The 19,975-nt window shown below is 41.8% G+C and overlaps 1 protein-coding gene across 2 annotated transcripts in view; it reads left to right on the top strand.

The window, feature by feature from the left end:
- The first annotated feature begins 4,025 nt into the window (after positions 1-4,025).
- The window catches only part of sncb (synuclein, beta), a 38,414-nt gene continuing 22,464 nt past the window's right edge, over positions 4,026-19,975 (top strand). For both annotated transcript variants that reach the window (XM_065016819.1, XM_065016818.1), the window contains exons 1-2: positions 4,026-4,134; positions 5,593-5,734. In XM_065016819.1, coding sequence (XP_064872891.1) covers positions 5,614-5,734 — 121 coding nt within the window. In that variant the 5' untranslated portion in view covers positions 4,026-4,134; positions 5,593-5,613. The remainder of the gene's footprint in view (positions 4,135-5,592; positions 5,735-19,975) is intronic.

Below are 19,975 nucleotides of genomic sequence, written 5' to 3'. Positions count from 1 at the left end.
AGAGAAAAGCACGGCGGCGCAGAAGGAAGCCTGAGAGTCAGCCCCAAAAATGTCTTGGGGGGGCTCAGGGAGAGTGTGGCAGAGTCAGGGTTCAGACCTGAGCCAATTCCCCCTGTTTATCGTGAGGAGCAGCGATCACAGGACTTCTGGACGTGGGAGGAGATATTGGACGGAAAAGGACCCTGGACACAGCCTGGAGAATATCGCCGCCCCAAAGAAGAACTGGAGGTGGTGAAAGCGGAAAGGCGCTGGTATGAAGAGGCAGCACGGCGACGCGGATGGAAGCCCGAGAGTCCGCCCCAAAAATGTATTGGGGGAGGCTCAGGAGAGAGTGGCAGAGTCAGGAGTCAGACCTGAGCCAACTCTCCCTGTTTATCGTGAGGAGCCAAGGAGGAGACCAGAACCAGAGCCGGTGTTGGAGGTGAGCGAAACAGAGACTGTGAAGGAGTTAATGGGGAAAGTGGAGGAGAGAGAAATGAGGGACTTGCTAGTTTGGTGCTTTAGGTACGATATTCGTCCGACGGAGCGAGTCGGGGATTTGATGGCACCTGGGTCAGCGCTCCATACTCGTCCTGAGGTGCGTGTTAGTCGGCTGGTGAAAATTGTGCCAGCCTCACGCACTAGGCCTCCTGTGTACCTACCTAGCCTTGCACGTCCTGTGCCAGCTCTGCTCTCAGGCTCTCCAGTACCAGTACCACCAGTTCCAGCACCACGCACCAGGCCTTCAGTGCGTCCCGCCTGTTTAGCGCTGCCAGAGCCTTTCTCCTCTCCTGCGCTGCCGGAGTCTCCCGCCTGTTTAGCGCAGCCAGAGCCTTCCTCCTCTACAGCGCTGCCGGAGCCTCCCGCCTGTTCAGCGCAGCCAGAGCCTTCCTCTTCTACAGCGCTGCTGGAGTCTCCCGCCTGTTTAGCGCAGCCAGAGCCTTTCTCCTCTCCTGCGCTGCCGGAGCCTCCCATCTGTTCAGCGCAGCTAGAGCCTTCCTCCTCTACAGCGCTGCTGGAGTCTCCTGCCTGTTCAGCGCAGCCTGAGCTGCCAGCCTGCATGGAGCAGCCTGAGCTGCCAGTCTGCATGGAGCAGCCAGAGCTGTCAGTCTGCATGGAGCAGCCAGAGCTGCCAGTCTGCATGGAGCAGCCAGAGCTGCCAGTCTGCATGGAGCAGCAAGAGCTGCCAGACTGCATGAGCAGCAAGAGCTGCAGCCAGAGCTGTCAGACTGCATGGAGCAGCCAGAGCTGCCAGTCTGCATGGAGCAGCCAGAGCTGTCAGACTGCATGGAGCAGCCAGAGCTGTCAGTCTGCATGGAGCAGCCAGAGCTGCCAGTCTACATGGAGCAGCCAGAGCTGTCAGACTGCATGGAGCAGCCAGAGCTGCCAGTCTGCATGGAGCAGCCAGTCTGCATAGAGCTGCCAGTCTGCATAGAGCTGCCAGTCTGCATAGAGCTGCCAGTCTGCATGGAGCAGCCAGAGCTGCCAGTCTGCATAGAGCTGCCAGTCTGCATAGAGCTGCCAGTCTGCATGGAGCAGCCAGAGCTGCCAGTCTGCATAGAGCAGCCAGTCTGCATAGAGCTGCCAGTCTGCATGGAGCAGCCAGTCTGCATAGAGCAGCCAGTCTGCATAGAGCAGCCAGTCTGCATAGAGCTGCCAGTCTGCATGGAGCAGCCAGAGCTGCCAGTCTGCATAGAGCAGCCAGTCTGCATAGAGCTGCCAGTCTGCATGGAGCAGCCAGTCTGCATAGAGCAGCCAGTCTGCATAGAGCAGCCAGTCTGCATAGAGCAGCCAGTCTGCATAGAGCTGCCAGTCTGCATGGAGCAGCCAGAGCTGCCAGTCTGCATAGAGCAGCCAGTCTGCATAGAGCTGCCAGTCTGCATGGCGCAGCCAGTCTGCATAGAGCAGCCAGTCTGCATAGAGCAGCCAGTCTGCATAGAGCAGCCAGTCTGCATAGAGCTGCCAGTCTGCATGGAGCAGCCAGAGCTGCCAGTCTGCATAGAGCAGCCAGTCTGCATGGAGCAGCCAGAGCTGCCAGACTGCATAGAGCAGCCAGTCTGCATAGAGCTGCCAGTCTGCATGGAGCAGCCAGAGCTGACAGTCTGCATAGAGCAGCCAGTCTGCATAGAGCAGCCAGTCTGCATGGAGCAGCCAGAGCTGCCAGTCTGCATAGAGCAGCCAGTCTGCATAGAGCAGCCAGTCTGCATGGAGCAGCCAGAGCTGCCAGTCTGCATAGAGCTGCCAGTCTGCATAGAGCAGCCAGAGCTGTCAGTCTGCATGGAGCAGCCAGAGCTGCCAGTCTGCATAGAGCAGCCAGATCTGCCAGTCAGCCAGACTCTTCCAGATCTGCCAGTCAACCAGACTCTTCCAGATCCGCCAGCCAGCCAGGATCTGCCGGAGCCAACTACCTGCCTGAGCTTCCTCTCAGTGCTGAGCTTCCTCTCAGTGCTGGGCTTCCCCTTAGTGCTGGGCTTCCCCTCAGTGCTGAGCTTCCCCTCAGTGTTGAGCTTCCCCTCAGTGTTGAGCTTCCCCTCAGTGTTGAGCTTCCCCTCAGTGCCGAGCTTCCCCTCAGTGTTGAGCTTCCCCTCAGTGTTGAGCTTCCCCTCGGTGTTGAGCTTCCCCTCAGTGTTGAGCTTCCCCTCAGTGCCGAGCTTCCCCTCAGTCCCGAGCTTCCCCTCAGTCCCGAGCTTCCCCTCAGTCCCGAGCTTCTACCTCAGTCCCGAGCTTCCCCTCAGTCCCGAGCTTCTACCTCAGTCCCGAGCTGCCCCTCAGTCCTGTGTGGTCCTTGGTGAGGGTTATTAGGCCATGGTCGGCGGCGAGAGTGGACTATCCTAGGACGCGAGGGGGAGGAACTAAGACATTTATGGAGTGGGGTCCACGTCCCGTGCCGGAGCCGCCACCATGGACAGACGCCCACCCGGACCCTCCCTATGGTTTTGATGTGCGTCCGGCAGTCCGCACCTTAGGGGGGGGGGTTCTGTCACGCCTTGGTCTTAGTATTTTGTGTTTTCTTTAGTTATTTGGTCAGGCCAGGGTGTGACATGGGTTTATTGTGTTGTCATATTGGGGTTTTAGTAGGCATTGGGATTGTGGCTGAGTAGGGGTGTCTAGCATAGGCTATGGCTGCCTGAGGCGGTTCTCAATCAGAGTCAGGTGATTCTCATTGTCTCTGATTGGGAACCATATTTAGGTAGCCTGGGTTTCACTGTGTGTTTTGTGGGTGATTGTTCCTGTCTCAGTGTGTTTTGTATTTCACCAGATAGGCTGTATAGGTTTTCACGTTCCGTTTCTTGTTTTTGTATTGTTCGTGTTTTTCCTTATTAAAGATGTATTGAACTAACCACGCTGCATTTTGGTCCGACTCTCCTTCGACGGAAGAAAGCCGTTACACCTGATGTCATCAAGTCACCGCTCTTCTTGACCAATCGACTCTCTCCGTTTCACGTCGTCACATAACATAATTGCCCATCTTCACTCCGTACACGTGCAAAACAAATGAAACAAACGACATAACAGTATAATCTGTTAGTTCCCCATTTTTCAGTCAGAGAACATTTTTCAGCCAGAGAACATTTTTCAGTCAGATAACATTTTTCAGTTAGAGAACATTTTTCAGTCAGAGAACATTTTTCAGTCAGAGAACATTTTTCAGTTAGAGAACATTTTTCAGTGAGAGAACATTTTTCAGTCAGATAACATTTTTCAGTTAGATAACATTTTTCAGTTAGTGAACATTTTTCAGTCAGATAACATTTTTCAGTTAGAGAACATTTTCCGAACATTGATAATCACCTTATAATTGGCAGGCCTGCTGATACTCCCACTGCTGTTGCTAATACTACTTTGACTAATTGTCTGTCAGACACATACTCATAATAACAAATGATGTAATGTGTTTTCTATTTTAAAGGGGTAAAGACTATTGTTGATGGTCACGATGATGATGATAGTGATGTTGATGTCGTGCTGTTGGAATGATCAATGAAAAAGGGGGCTACGTGTTCAGTCGCTTCCTATTGGTCGACGGACAGACAATCCCGAGGAAGGCCCACCTACCTAGAGATCAGTTACCGACAGCAGCTCCCGTTCTAGGCGATATTTGAATCAGCTGGGCAATAGAACCTCGAGGAAACAAGTCATCTTTGTAAAGAAAAGGTAAGAGGATTTCATGATGTTTGTTGTGATATTTGTGTTTGGCGTCGAGAGAAAGGAAAAACATTTAGGAGGTTGTATGGAAATAATATCGACATTATAACGGTACGTTTTATAGGAGAGGGGGGGGGGGGGTCATTGAAGGCTACAAATATTTTAGTTTATTATTTAACTGATCCGTGTCAATTATAGATAACCAACACGTTGAATTAAATCAGTGTCAAACGGAAATCTGATGAAAGGCCGAAAGAGCAATTGTTGCATTAGAAGAGAAAATTGACGAGACATAATTTCCTGAATGGGCGTTCTCTATAAGGTACAGTAGCCTAATAATTATTATAATATTAACGCATCGAAATGATTGATTAAATCGTGTATTTGATTTTTTTAATTAATAGAAATATTTGTTTTATGTCATATTCTACCCTGTAGATATATACGTATTTATTGACAAAATACATATTGTTCTTGGTGCCCGTGATGAGCATCACGTAGTTTTCTCCCTCCCCTTCCCCACATAGAATAGTAGGGCTAGGCAATATCACATGTAATGCGCTGGGTTAAATAGGTAGATCACATAGGCGCTATTTCAAATTCAACTTCCTGACTTGTCCTCGGCTCGCGCGGACATTAAGAGTAATATTACAAGTAATAATTAATGACCGCGAGCACATTTAACCATTTCATATAAACATTTTTCCCCCATTCTCTCGCTCTCTCTGGATATTTCATGACATTTGGAGAAAGAGAAGGGAGGAGGTGCGAAAAAAATAAATAACGTCCTTTACTATAATGACTGGTCTGTGGCAGAGAGGTTCGGCTATCGAGGCCAACTGTGAACGGTGACCGGAGGCTTCCTCCAATCCCCATTCTTCCGTTATCGCAACCAATGAAAACCTAGACACAAAGTGACATCTATGGTATTAGAAGGAAGAAAACACGAAAGAGAAAAGGGGAACAGTGAAAGCTAGTTACATGCGTTAAGCTACTAACATCCTCCTCATCTGACAATAAATCAACTACAGTCCATAACCGAGAAATACCGAATACAACTCATTCAGAATACGTCATTAAAAGGCGCTCTTTCAGCACCATGGACAGTTATCATTGTATTGGGTATGGCTCTCCAGCGCAATCAATCCGTCAAAAACAGTCATTAATTACCGTGTAACTAGTGCCACATAACTGTATATAATAACGCATGGTAAACTACTGACAATCAGTGTTGTAATGGGATCCCATTCCCTCCTCTCCAGATCTCCAGGACCCTACCGAATACAAAATAATTCATCATACATATATACAACGCTCTGCTTCAGGACTTTTGTTTCTTCTTTAGACGTATCTTTCCGTTAGCATATAACTAGTACTAGGCCTACCACGTTACTACGGTATAGCACTATAGGCCGATACAATAGAGACTACATGGGACGTGATTCATGCTTCTTTGCATCTCTCCAGAGCTCCAGGACCAGGGTCGAGATGGATGTGTTCATGAAAGGGTTGTCCAAAGCTAAAGACGGCATGGCGATGGCCGCGGAGAAGACTAAGGAGGGAGCTGCGATGGCGGCGGAAAAGACTAAGGAAGGCGCCATGTTTATCGGTAAGACCCGAGCTTTAGAACGTTAGACCGAAATCCGGTACCTGTGACGTCCACGGCTTCAATTTAATGCATGCACATCACGAGCGCCTGCCGAGGGAGCAAGTTATTATGTACAGCAGAAATCGACCAATAAGAGTTGAGAGCGCTGACATTTAGAACGCATCGTAAAGCGACGCTATAGGTCCAGAGACAATGTACTTTTCCTTGATAGGTTGGAATAGGGGTGGGTCTTTTTGTCATCCTTTTTAATAGGATGTTATGGCTTCTCTTTGAAGCGTGTATTAGTGAAGGCATACTTGATCCCTCACTGCCTACATTGCATTTTGTCTGTGCTATGGATTCATTCTATAGGTTACTATGGATTCATTCTATAGGTTACTATGGATTCATTCTATAGGTTGCTATGGATTCATTCTATAGGTTACTATGGGTTCATTATGTAGGTTACTATGGATTCATTCTATAGGTTACTATGGATTCATTCTATAGGTCACTATGGATTCATTCTGTAGGTTACTATGGATTCATTCTATAGGTTACTATGGATTCATTCTATAGGTCACTATGGATTCATTCTATAGGTTACTATGGGTTCATTCTATAGGTTACTATGGATTCATTCTATAGGTTACTATGGATTCATTCTATAGGTTACTATGGATTCATTCTATAGGTTACTATGGATTCATTCTGTAGGTTACTATGGATTCATTCTATAGGTTGCTATGGATTCATTCTATAGGTTACTATGGATTCATTCTATAGGTTACTATGGGTTTATTCTATAGGTTACTATGGATTCATTCTATAGGTTACTATGGGTTTATTCTATAGGTTACTATGGATTCATTCTATAGGTTACTATGGGTTCATTATGTAGGTTACTATGGATTCATTCTATAGGTTACTATGGGTTTATTCTATAGGTTACTATGGATTCATTCTATAGGTTGCTATGGATTCATTCTATAGGTTGCTATGGGTTCATTATGTAGGTTACTATGGATTCATTCTATAGGTTACTATGGATTCATTCTATAGGTTGCTATGGATTCATTCTATAGGTTACTATGGGTTCATTATGTAGGTTACTATGGATTCATTCTATAGGTTGCTATGGATTCATTCTATAGGTTACTATGGATTCATTCTATAGGTTACTATCGATTCAGTCTATAGGTTACTATGGGTTCATTCTATAGGTTACTATGGATTCATTCTATAGGTTACTATGGGTTTATTATGTAGGTTACTATGGATTCATTCTATAGGTTACTATGGATTCATTCTATAGGTTACTATGGATTCATTCTATAGGTTACTATGGGTTCATTCTATAGGTTACTATGGATTCATTCTATAGGTTACTATGGATTAATTCTATAGGTTACTATGGGTTCATTCTATATGTTACTATGGATTCATTCTATAGGTTACTATGGATTCATTCTATAGGTTACTATGGGTTCATTATGTAGGTTACTATGGATTCATTCTATAGGTTACTATGGGTTTATTCTATAGGTTACTATGGATTCATTCTATAGGTTGCTATGGATTCATTCTATAGGTTGCTATGGGTTCATTATGTAGGTTACTATGGATTCATTCTATAGGTTACTATGGATTCATTCTATAGGTTGCTATGGATTCATTCTATAGGTTACTATGGGTTCATTATGTAGGTTACTATGGATTCATTTTATAGGTTGCTATGGATTCATTCTATAGGTTACTATGGATTCATTCTATAGGTTACTATCGATTCAGTCTATAGGTTACTATGGGTTCATTCTATAGGTTACTTTGGATTCATTCTATAGGTTACTATGGGTTTATTATGTAGGTTACTATGGATTCATTCTATAGGTTACTATGGATTCATTCTATAGGTTACTATGGATTCATTCTATAGGTTACTATGGGTTCATTCTATAGGTTACTATGGATTCATTCTATAGGTTACTATGGATTAATTCTATAGGTTACTATGGGTTCATTCTATATGTTACTATGGATTCATTCTATAGGTTACTATGGATTCATTCTATAGGTTACTATGGGTTCATTATGAAGGTTACTATAGATTCATTATGTAGGTTACTATGGATTCATTCTATAGGTTACTATGGATTCATTCTATAGGTTACTATGGATTCATTCTATAGGTTACTATGGGTTTATTATGTAGGTTACTATGGATTCATTCTATAGGTTGCTATGGATTCATTCTATAGGTTACTATGGGTTTATTATGTAGGTTACTATGGATTCATTCTATAGGTTACTATGGGTTTATTATGTAGGTTACTATGGATTCATTCTATAGGTTACTATGGATTCATTCTATAGGTTACTATGGGTTTATTATGTAGGTTACTATGGATTCATTCTATAGGTTACTATGGATTCATTATGTAAGTTACTATGGGTTCATTATGTAGGTTACTATGGATTCATTCTATAGGTTACTATGGATTCATTCTATACGTTACTATGGATTCATTCTATAGGTTACTATGGATTCATTCTATAGGTTACTATGGATTCATTCTATAGGTTACTATGGATTCATTCTATAGGTTACTATGGGTTTATTATGTAGGTTACTATGGATCCATTCTATAGGTTACTATGGATTCATTATGTAGGTTACTATGGGTTCATTATGTAGGTTACTATGGATTCATTCTATAGGTTACTATGGATTCATTCTATACGTTACTATGGATTCATTCTATAGGTTACTATGGATTCATTCTATAGGTTACTATGGATTCATTCTATAGGTTACTATGGATTCATTCTATAGGTTACTATGGGTTAATTATGTAGGTTACTATGGATTCATTCTATAGGTTACTATGGATGCATTCTATAGGTTACTATGGATTCATTATGTAGGTTACTATGGGTTCATTCTATAGGTTACTATGGATTCATTCTATAGGTTACTATGGATTCATTCTATAGGTTACTATGGGTTTATTATGTAGGTTACTATGGATTCATTCTATAGGTTGCTATGGATTCATTCTATAGGTTACTATGGGTTTATTATGTAGGTTACTATGGATTCATTCTATAGGTTACTATGGGTTTATTATGTAGGTTACTATGGATTCATTCTATAGGTTACTATGGATTCATTCTATAGGTTACTATGGGTTTATTATGTAGGTTACTATGGATTCATTCTATAGGTTACTATGGATTCATTATGTAAGTTACTATGGGTTCATTATGTAGGTTACTATGGATTCATTCTATAGGTTACTATGGATTCATTCTATACGTTACTATGGATTCATTCTATAGGTTACTATGGATTCATTCTATAGGTTACTATGGATTCATTCTATAGGTTACTATGGATTCATTCTATAGGTTACTATGGGTTTATTATGTAGGTTACTATGGATCCATTCTATAGGTTACTATGGATTCATTATGTAGGTTACTATGGGTTCATTATGTAGGTTACTATGGATTCATTCTATAGGTTACTATGGATTCATTCTATACGTTACTATGGATTCATTCTATAGGTTACTATGGATTCATTCTATAGGTTACTATGGATTCATTCTATAGGTTACTATGGATTCATTCTATAGGTTACTATGGGTTAATTATGTAGGTTACTATGGATTCATTCTATAGGTTACTATGGATGCATTCTATAGGTTACTATGGATTCATTATGTAGGTTACTATGGGTTCATTATGTAGGTTACTATGGATTCATTCTATAGGTTGCTATGGATTCATTCTATAGGTTACTATGGGTTTATTATGAAGGTTACTATGGATTCATTCTATAGGTTACTATGGGTTTATTATGAAGGTTACTATGGGGTCATTCTATAGGTTACTATGGATTCATTCTATAGGTTACTATGGGTTTATTATGTAGGTTACTATGGGTTTATTATGTAGGTTACTATGGATTCATTCTATAGGTTACTATGGGTTTATTATGTAGGTTACTATGGGTTTATTATGTAGGTTACTATGGATTCATTCTATAGGTTACTATGGGTTTATTATGTAGGTTACTATGGGTTTATTATGTAGGTTACTATGGATTCATTCTATAGGTTACTATGGGTTTATTATGTAGGTTACTATGGGTTTATTCTATAGGTTACTATGGGTTTATTATGTAGGTTACTATGGATTCATTCTATAGGTTACTATGGGTTTATTATGTAGGTTACTATGGATTCATTCTATAGCTACTAAGGATTCATTCTATAGGTTACTATGGGTTCATTCTGTAGGTTACCATGGATTCATTATATAGGTTACTATGGGTTTATTATGTAGGTTACTATGGGTTTATTATGTAGGTTACTATGGATTCATTCTATAGGTTACTATGGGTTTATTATGTAGGTTACTATGGGTTTATTATGTAGGTTACTATGGATTCATTCTATAGGTTACTATGTGTTTATTATGTAGGTTACTATGGGTTTATTATGTAGGTTACTATGGATTCATTCTATAGGTTACCATGGGTTTATTATGTAGGTTACTATGGGTTTATTATGTAGGTTACTATGGGTTCATTATGTAGGTTACTATGGATTCATTATGTAGGTTACTATGGGTTTATTATGTAGGTTACTATGGATTCATTCTATAGGTTACTATGGATTCATTCTATAGGTTACTATGGGTTCATTTTGTAGGTTACTATGGATTCATTCTGTAGGTTACTATGGATTCATTCTATAGGTTACTATGGGTTCATTATATAGGTTACTATGGGTTTATTATGTAGGTTACTATGGATTCATTCTATAGGTTACTATGGATTCATTCTATAGGTTACTATGGATTCATTTTGTAGGTTACTATGGATTCATTATGTAGGTTACTATGGGTTCATTATGTAGGTTACTATGGGTTCATTCTGTAGGTTACTATGGATTCATTCTATAGGTTACTATGGGTTCATTATGTAGGTTACTATGGGTTTATTATGTAGGTTACTATGGGTTCATTATGTAGGTTACTATGGGTTCATTTTGTAGGTTACTATGGATTCATTATGTAGGTTACTATGGGTTCATTATGTAGGTTACTATGGATTCATTCTGTAGGTTACTATGGATTCATTCTATAGGTTACTATGGGTTCATTATGTAGGTTACTATGGGTTTATTATGTAGGTTACTATGGGTTCATTCTATAGGTTACTATGGGTTCATTATGTAGGTTACTATGGATTCATTCTATAGGTTACTATGGGTTCATTATGTAGGTTACTATGGATTCATTCTATAGGTTACTATGGGTTTATTATGTAGGTTACTATGGATTCATTCTATAGGTCACTATGGATTCATTCTGTAGGTTACTATGGGTTCATTATGTAGGTTACTATGGGTTCATTATGTAGGTTACTATGGGTTCATTCTGTAGGTTACTATGGGTTCATTATGTAGGTCACTATGGGTTCATTACTATGGGTTTATTATGTAGGTCACTATGGATTCATTATGTAGGTTACTATGGGTTCATTATGTAGGTTACTATGGATTCATTATGTAGGTTACTATGGATTCATTCTATAGGTCACTATGGATTCGTTTTGAAAGTTACTATGGGTTCATTCTGTAGGTTACTATGGGTTCATTATGTAGGTTACTATGGATTCATTCTGTAGGTTACTATGGGTTCATTATGTAGGTTACTATGGGTTCATTATGTAGGTCACTATGGGTTCATTATGTAGGTTACTATGGGTTCATTATGTAGGTTACTATGGGTTCATTATATAGGTTACTATGGGTTTATTATGAAGGTTACTATGGGTTCATTATGTAGGTTACTATGGGTTCATTTTGTAGGTTACTATGGATTCATTATGTAGGTTACTATGGGTTCATTATGTAGGTTACTATGGGTTCATTATGTAGGTTACTATGGGTTCATTCTGTAGGTTACTATGGGTTCATTATGTAGGTCACTATGGGTTCATTACTATGGGTTTATTATGTAGGTCACTATGGATTCATTATGTAGGTTACTATGGGTTCATTATGTAGGTTACTATGGATTCATTCTATAGGTTACTATGGATTCGTTATGTAGGTTACTATGGGTTCATTCTGTAGGTTACTATGGGTTTATTATGTAGGTTACTATGGTTTCATTCTATAGGTTACTATGGATTCATTCTGTAGGTTACTATGGGTTCATTATGTAGGTTACTATGGGTTTATTATGTAGGTTACTATGGTTTCATTCTATAGGTTACTATGGATTCATTCTGTAGGTTACTATGGGTTCATTATGTAGGTCACTATGGATTCATTCTATAGGTTACTATGGATTCATTATGTAGGTCACTATGGGTTCATTCTATAGGTTACTATGGATTCATTCTATAGGATACTATGGATTCATTCTGTAGGTCACTATGGGTTCATTCTATAGGTTACTATGGGTTTATTATGTAGGTTACTATGGATTCATTATGTAGGTTACTATGGATTCATTATGTAGGTTACTATGGATTCATTATGTAGGTCACTATGGGTTCGTTACTATGGGTTTATTATGTAGGTGACTATGGGTTCATTCTATAGGTTACTATGGGTTCGTTACTATGGGTTCATTCTATAGGTCAATATGGGTTCATTCTATAGGTTACTATGGGTTCATTCTATAGGTTACTATGGATTCATTATGTAGGTTACTATGGATTCATTATGTAGGTGACTATGGATTCATTATGTATGTTACTATGGATTCATGATGTAGGTTACTATGGATTCATTATGTAGGTTACTATGGGTTCATTCTATAGGTTACTATGGGTTCATTCTATAGGTTACTATCGATTCAGTCTATAGGTTACTATGGGTTCATTCTATAGGTTACTATGGGTTCATTCTATAGGCTACTGTGGATTCAGTCTATAGGTTACTATGGGTTTATTATGTAGGTGACTATGGGTTCGTTACTATGGGTTCATTCTATAGGTCAATATGGGTTCATTCTATAGGTTACTATGGGTTCATTCTATAGGTTACTATGGATTCGTTATGTAGGTTACTATGGATTCATTATGTAGGTGACTATGGATTCATTATGTATGTTACTATGGATTCATGATGTAGGTTACTATGGATTCATGATGTAGGTTACTATGGATTCATTATGTAGGTTACTATGGGTTCATTCTATAGGTTACTATGGGTTCATTCTATAGGTTACTATCGATTCAGTCTATAGGTTACTATGGGTTCATTCTATAGGTTACTATGGGTTCATTCTATAGGCTACTGTGGATTCAGTCTATAGGTTACTATGGGTTCATTCTATAGGTTACTATGGATTAATTCTATAGGTAACTATGGATTCATTCTGTAGGTTACTATGGGTTCATTCTATAGGTTACTATGGGTTTATTATGTAGGTTACTATGGGTTTATTATGTAGGTTACTATGGGTTCATTATGTAGGTTACTATGGGTTCATTCTGTAGGTTACTATGGGTTCATTCTATAGGTTACTATGGATTCATTCTATAGGTTACTATGGGCTCATTCTATAGGTTACTATGGGTTAATTCTATAGGTTATGATTTTGGGCTCCCGAGTGGCACAGCAGTTTAAGGCACTGCATCTCAGTGCTAGAGACTACACTACAGACACCCTGGTTTGATTCCAGCCTGTATCATAACCGGCCGTGATTAGGAGTCCCATAAGGCGGCTCACAATTGGCTCAGCGTCGTCCGGGTTTGGTCGGTGTAGGTCGTCATTGTAAATAACTGACTTGTCTAGTTAAATAAAGGTTACATTTTTTATTTAATTTTAACTATGCTGGATTGCAAAGTGATTTGTTATACCTATTGGAATCCAGCCAGAGTTATGATATCCAATTAGTGGAATTGTTAGTCACCTGTAACCTGCATTCAGAATGACTGCCAGGGTAGGGAAGATCGAATACTGAGACTACCTCAATTATCTTTTAACTGAAACAGTAACGTTTGCAATAAATCCAATTACTAACAGATTCATTTAGAAAACGGTATGTTATCTGTCTATGTGTGGCGTTACATTAATTAAACATTCAATGTACATGCAAAATCACACATATCACAGTAAAACAAAACATTTCTGAACATATCGCTGCAATAGAGCATGCTGGGAAATATTATAGATGGCTCTATGGTAGAACCCTTCCGAATAATCCTTCCTGCCTTCCAAAGAACCGTCAAAGAACCCTTTCTTCCAAAAACGGTTCTTATGACGTTAAAGGTTCTAGGTGGAACCCTTTGCCTTACAAAGAACCCTTGTCTTCCAAAAGGGTTCTTCTGACCAAAACGGTTCTTGGTAGAACCTTCTGCAAGGAACCCTTTTGGAACCCTCTTTTCTGAGTGTAGAAAGTCTACACATGTTATTGTGTTACAAAGTGGGATTAAAATGGTTTTATTTGTGTGTTTTTGTGTGTCAACAATCTACACACAATACTGTGTAATGTCAAAATGGAAGACAAAATGCTAATATTTTTTAAAGATGAATGAAAAATTAAACACTAATAAATATATCTTGATTAGTTCCAAAAGCCACTCCTGCATTGTCTTGGCTATGTGCTACAACAGGTGTAGTAGACCTTACAGTGAAATGCTGAATACAACAGGTGTAGTAGACCTTACAGTGAAATGCTGAATACAACAGGTGTAGTAGACCTTACAGTGAAATGCTGAATACAACAGGTGTAGTAGACCTTACAGTGAAATGCTGAATACAACAGGTGTAGTAGACCTTACAATGAAATGCTGAATACAACAGGTGTAGTAGACCTCACAGTGAAATGCTGAATACAACAGGTGTAGTAGACCTTACAATGAAATGCTGAATACAACAGGTGTAGTACACCTTACAGTGAAATGCTGAATAAAACAGGTGTAGTAGACCTCACAGTGAAATGCTGAATACAACAGGTGTAGTAGACCTTACAATGAAATGCTGAATACAACAGGTGTAGTACACCTTACAGTGAAATGCTGAATACAACAGGTGTAGTAGACCTTACAGTGAAATGCTGAATACAACAGGTGTAGTAGACCTCACAGTGAAATGCTGAATACAACAGGTGTAGTAGACCTCACAGTGAAATGCTGAATACAACAGGTGTAGTAGACCTCACAGTGAAATGCTGAATACAACAGGTGTAGTAGACCTTACAGTGAAATGCTGAATACAACAGGTGTAGTAGACCTTACAGTGAAATGCTGAATACAACAGGTGTAGTAGACCTCACAGTGAAATGCTGAATACAACAGGTGTAGTAGACCTCACAGTGAAATGCTGAATACAACAGGTGTAGTAGACCTTACAGTGAAATGCTGAATACAACAGGTGTAGTAGACCTTACAGTGTAATGCAGTATACAACAGGTGTAGTAGACCTCACAGTGAAATGCTGAATACAACAGGTGTAGTAGACCTTACAGTGAAATGCTGAATACAACAGGTGTAGTAGACCTTACAGTGAAATGCTGAATACAACAGGTGTAGTAGACCTTACAGTGAAATGCTGAATACAACAGGTGTAGTAGACCTCACAGTGAAATGCTGAATACAACAGGTGTAGTAGACCTTACAGTGAAATGCTGAATACTACAGGTGTAGTAGACCTTACAGTGAAATGCTGAATACAACAGGTTTAGTAGACCTTACAGTGAAATGCTGAATACAACAGGTGTAGTAGACTTCACAGTGAAATGCTGAATACAACAGGTGTAGTAGACCTCACAGTGAAATGCTGAATACAACAGGTGTAGTAGACCTCACAGTGAAATGCTGAATACAACAGGTGTAGTAGACCTCACAGTGAAATGCTGAATACAACAGGTGTAGTAGACCTCACAGTGAAATGCTGAATACAACAGGTGTAGTAGACCTCACAGTGAAATGCTGAATACAACAGGTGTAGTAGACCTCACAGTGAAATGCTGAATACAACAGGTGTAGTAGACCTCACAGTGAAATGCTGAATACAACAGGTGTAGTAGACCTCACAGTGAAATGCTGAATACAACAGGTGTAGTAGACCTCACAGTGAAATGCTGAATACAACAGGTGTAGTAGACCTCACAGTGAAATGCTGAATACAACAGGTGTAGTAGACCTTACAGTGAGATGCTGAATACAACAGCTGTAGTAGACCTCACAGTGAAATGCTGAATACAACAGGTGTAGTAGACCTTACAGTGAGATGCTGAATACAACAGCTGTAGTAGACCTTACAGTGAGATGCTGAATATAACAGGTGTAGTAGACCTTACAGTGAGATGCTGAATATAACAGGTGTAGTAGACCTTACAGTGAGATGCTGAATACAACAGGTGTAGTAGACCTCACAGTGAAATGCTGAATACAACAGGTGTAGTAGACCTCACAGTGAAATGCTGAATACAACAGGTGTAGTAGACCTCACAGTGAAATGCTGAATACAACAGGTGTAGTAGACCTCACAGTGAAATGCTGAATACAACAGGTGTAGTAGACCTTACAGTGAAATGCTGAATACAACAGGTGTAGTAGACCTCAGTGAAATGCTGAATACAACAGGTGTAGTAGACCTCACAGTGAAATGCTGAATATAACAGGTGTATTAGACCTTACAGTGAAATGCTGAATACAACAGGTGTAGTAGACCTTACAGTGAGATGCTGAATACAACAAGTGTAGTAGACCTTACAGTGAGATGCTGAATATAACAGGTGTAGTAGACCTTACAGTGAAATGCTGAATACAACAGGTGTAGTAGACCTTACAGTGAGATGCTGAATACAACAAGTGTAGTAGACCTTACAGTGAGATGCTGAATATAACAGGTGTAGTAGACCTTACAGTGAAATGCTGAATACAACAGGTGTAGTAGACCTTACAGTGAAATGATGAATACAACAGGTGTAGTAGACCTCACAGTGAAATGCTGAATACAACAGGTGTAGTAGACCTTACAGTGAGATGCTGAATACAACAGGTATAGTAGACCTTACAGTGAAATGCTGAATACAACAGGTATAGTAGACCTCACAGTGAAATGCTGAATACAACAGGTATAGTAGACCTTTCAGTGAGATGCTGAATACAACAGGTGTAGTAGACCTTACAGTGAGATGCTGAATACAACAAGTGTAGTAGACCTTACAGTGAGATGCTGAATACAACAAGTGTAGTAGACCTTACAGTGAGATGCTTACTTATGAGCCCTTAACCAACCGTGCGACAGTACAGATGTTGTATATATGGGGGACAGAGGAAATGATCATTCAAAAAAATCATGTGGACTCCTAATATTTCAAAGTGAGTCCATATAACTTATTATGTGATTTGTTAAAGCCACATTTTACTTCTGAACTAATTTTAGGACATATATGTCAAATTAATTTAATTTGTAAAAACAGACTATTTTGTCTTTGTCAATGACCAAGAATTATAATTAAATCTATTTCAATCCCACTTCATAATGCAAAATAATGTGAAAGAAGTTCAAGGGGGTGCAGTCATTATATACATTATATACATATACATTATGTACATATACATTATATACATATACATTATGCCCTGTACATATACATTAGACCCTGTACATAGAGGAGAGGGTTAGGGTAGAGGGGACAGGGAGGGGGGTAGAGGAGAGGGTTAGGGGTAGAGGGGACAGGGGAGGGGGTAGAGGAGAGGGTTAGGGGTAGAGGGGACAGGGGAGGGGGTAGAGGAGAGGGTTAGGGTAGGGGGGACAGGGGAGTAGAGGAGAGGGTTAGGGGTAGAGGGACAGGGGAGGGGGTAGAGGAGAGGGTTAGGGGTAGAGGGGGACAGGGGGTAGAGGAGAGGGTTAGGGGTAGAGGGGACAGGGCGGGGGAGAGGAGAGGGTTAGGGGTAGAGAGGGGACAGGGGAGGGGTAGAGGAGAGGGTTAGGGGTAGAGGGGACAGGGGGGAGTAGAGGAGAGGGTTAGGGGTAGGGGACAGGGGAGGGGGTAGAGGAGAGGGGTTAGGGGTAGAGAGGGGACAGGGGGAGTAGAGGAGAGGGTTAGGGTAGAGGGGACAGGGGAGGGTTGAGAGGATAGAGGAGAGAGGTAGAGGTAGAGGGAAGGTATTGGAGATAGGGGTTAGGGAGGAGGGTGAGAGGATAGAGGAGAGGGGTAGAGAGGGGAGGGACAGGGAGAGGGGGAGATGAGAGGATAGAGGAGAGGGGTAGGGGTAGAGGGGAGAGGGGAGGAGTGAGAGGAGAGAGGTAGAGGGAAGGTATTAGAGATAGGGGTTAGGGAGGAGGGGTGAGAGGATAGAGGAGAGGGGAGAGGGGTAGAGGGGAGGTATTGGAGATAGGGGTTAGGGAGGAGGGGAGAGAGGATGGAGGAGGGGGGGGGTACTGAACCAAGGGTGAGAGGAGGAGGGGTGAGAGGATAGAGGAGAGGGGTAGAGGGAAGGTATTGGGAGATAGGGGTTAGGGAGGAGGGGAGAGAGGATGGAGGAGGGGGGGGTACTGAACCAAGGGTGAGAGGAGGAGGGGTGAGGAATTGGACCAAGAGGTGAGGAGAGGGGGGAGCTAGATGGCAGGGGGGGGGGCTATGGGTGAAGACAGCAGGCCATCATGCCTTATGTCAATGTATTAGGTGTATTGTATGGTGACAGCTTGTGAGTCAGGGACACAGTGAGAAGCTGTCTCCAGGGGACCAGAGGGACAATTACAGGGCTTTATGTTGCCTTCTATGACGCTGACTAACAGAGATGTGCATAGATGTGCATAGAATAGGTGTTATTTGCAGTATGTATAGAGTATACAGGTATACATGTATAGAGAATGTTACAGATGTATAGAGTACCTGTGTCTGACGTTAAGTATGACATGTACAGTGCAGTATGGATATAATGGATACCAGAATCCGGAGCCCAGATACAGATGGATCTCTAGCAGTGATGTCGAACATCCGGTATCCAAAACAATATACTTAGAAATGACTAAAACCACATTGAAACTTTGTATAAATTCTAATGTACATATATACATTCGTACAGTTTCTTGACTGTTGTCCAGCTCGCTAATAATCGCCCAAATGAAGGATGGGTGGGCGAGAATGTGATTGGTGGAGGACGGGTGAGAAGAGAAGTTGATATGTCGACAGACCACTTTTGACAGCTGCTGCTGTAGACGGACCAGCCAGCTTAGCAGACTGCCTAGAGAGCAGAGGGGGAGGGGAGGGGAGGGGAGGGGAGGGAGGAGAGGGGAGGCGAAGAGGAGGGGATGGGAGGGGAGGGGGAAGAGAGTGGAGGGGGAGGGAGGAGAGGGGAGGTGAAGGGGAGGGGAGGCGAAGGGGAGGAGAGGGAGAGGAGAGGAGAGGAGAGGAGAGGAGAGGAGAGGAGAGGAGAGGAGAGGAGAGGGGGAAGAGAGTGGAGGGGGAGGGGGAGGGAAGGAAGAGATCCTAATAGAGCTACCCACCTCTAAAAGCACAGGCATTTGAACATGCTGTATCTGGTTGTAGAAATGGAGAAAATTACGTTATTCAATGCCACTTACTTCAGCTATTATTCAAACGCTCCTCAGTTTCATACCTTCATGATAAGTGGCCATTATCGTTTTTTTCTTTCCCAGCAGAAAGACAAGAGCTTACAGCAAAGTGGAATGAGAAAACCATAGTACACCTCATTATATCGTCTTCCAATACTTCTCTTTGGAGTACAGTACACTTCGTCTTTGTGACAGTCCACACAACATAGGGCTTCAATGAACGCATCTCTCACTCTCCCCTCCCTCTCTGTTCAACTTAGGTGCTCTTCTTTTGAAAGAGGCTATCCCAACTCTGTTAGTGGACCCAGGGGACAGTAGAGGATGTTCTCATGGGGCAACAGATAGACAGGGGGCAGTAAGGGATGCTCTCACTGGGCAACAGATAGACAGGGGGCATTAGAGGATGTTCTCATGGGGCAACAGATAGACAGGGGGCAGTAAGGGATGCTCTCACTGGGCAACAGATAGACAGGGGGCATTAGAGGATGTTCTCATGGGGCAACAGATAGACAGGGGCAGTAAGGGATGTTCTCATGGGGCAACAGATAGACAGGGGGCAGTAGAGGATGTTCTCATGGGGCAACAGATAGACAGGGGCAGTAGGGGATGCTCTCACTGGGCAACAGATAGACAGGGGCAGTAAGGGATGTTCTCGGGGGCAGCAGATAGACAGGGGGCAGTAAGGGATGTTCTCACGGGG

Source organism: Oncorhynchus nerka, unplaced genomic scaffold (genome assembly GCF_034236695.1).
Source record: "Oncorhynchus nerka isolate Pitt River unplaced genomic scaffold, Oner_Uvic_2.0 unplaced_scaffold_853, whole genome shotgun sequence".
Taxonomy (NCBI): Eukaryota; Metazoa; Chordata; class Actinopteri; order Salmoniformes; family Salmonidae; genus Oncorhynchus; species Oncorhynchus nerka.
This window is presented reverse-complemented; position numbering and strand designations above follow the sequence as displayed.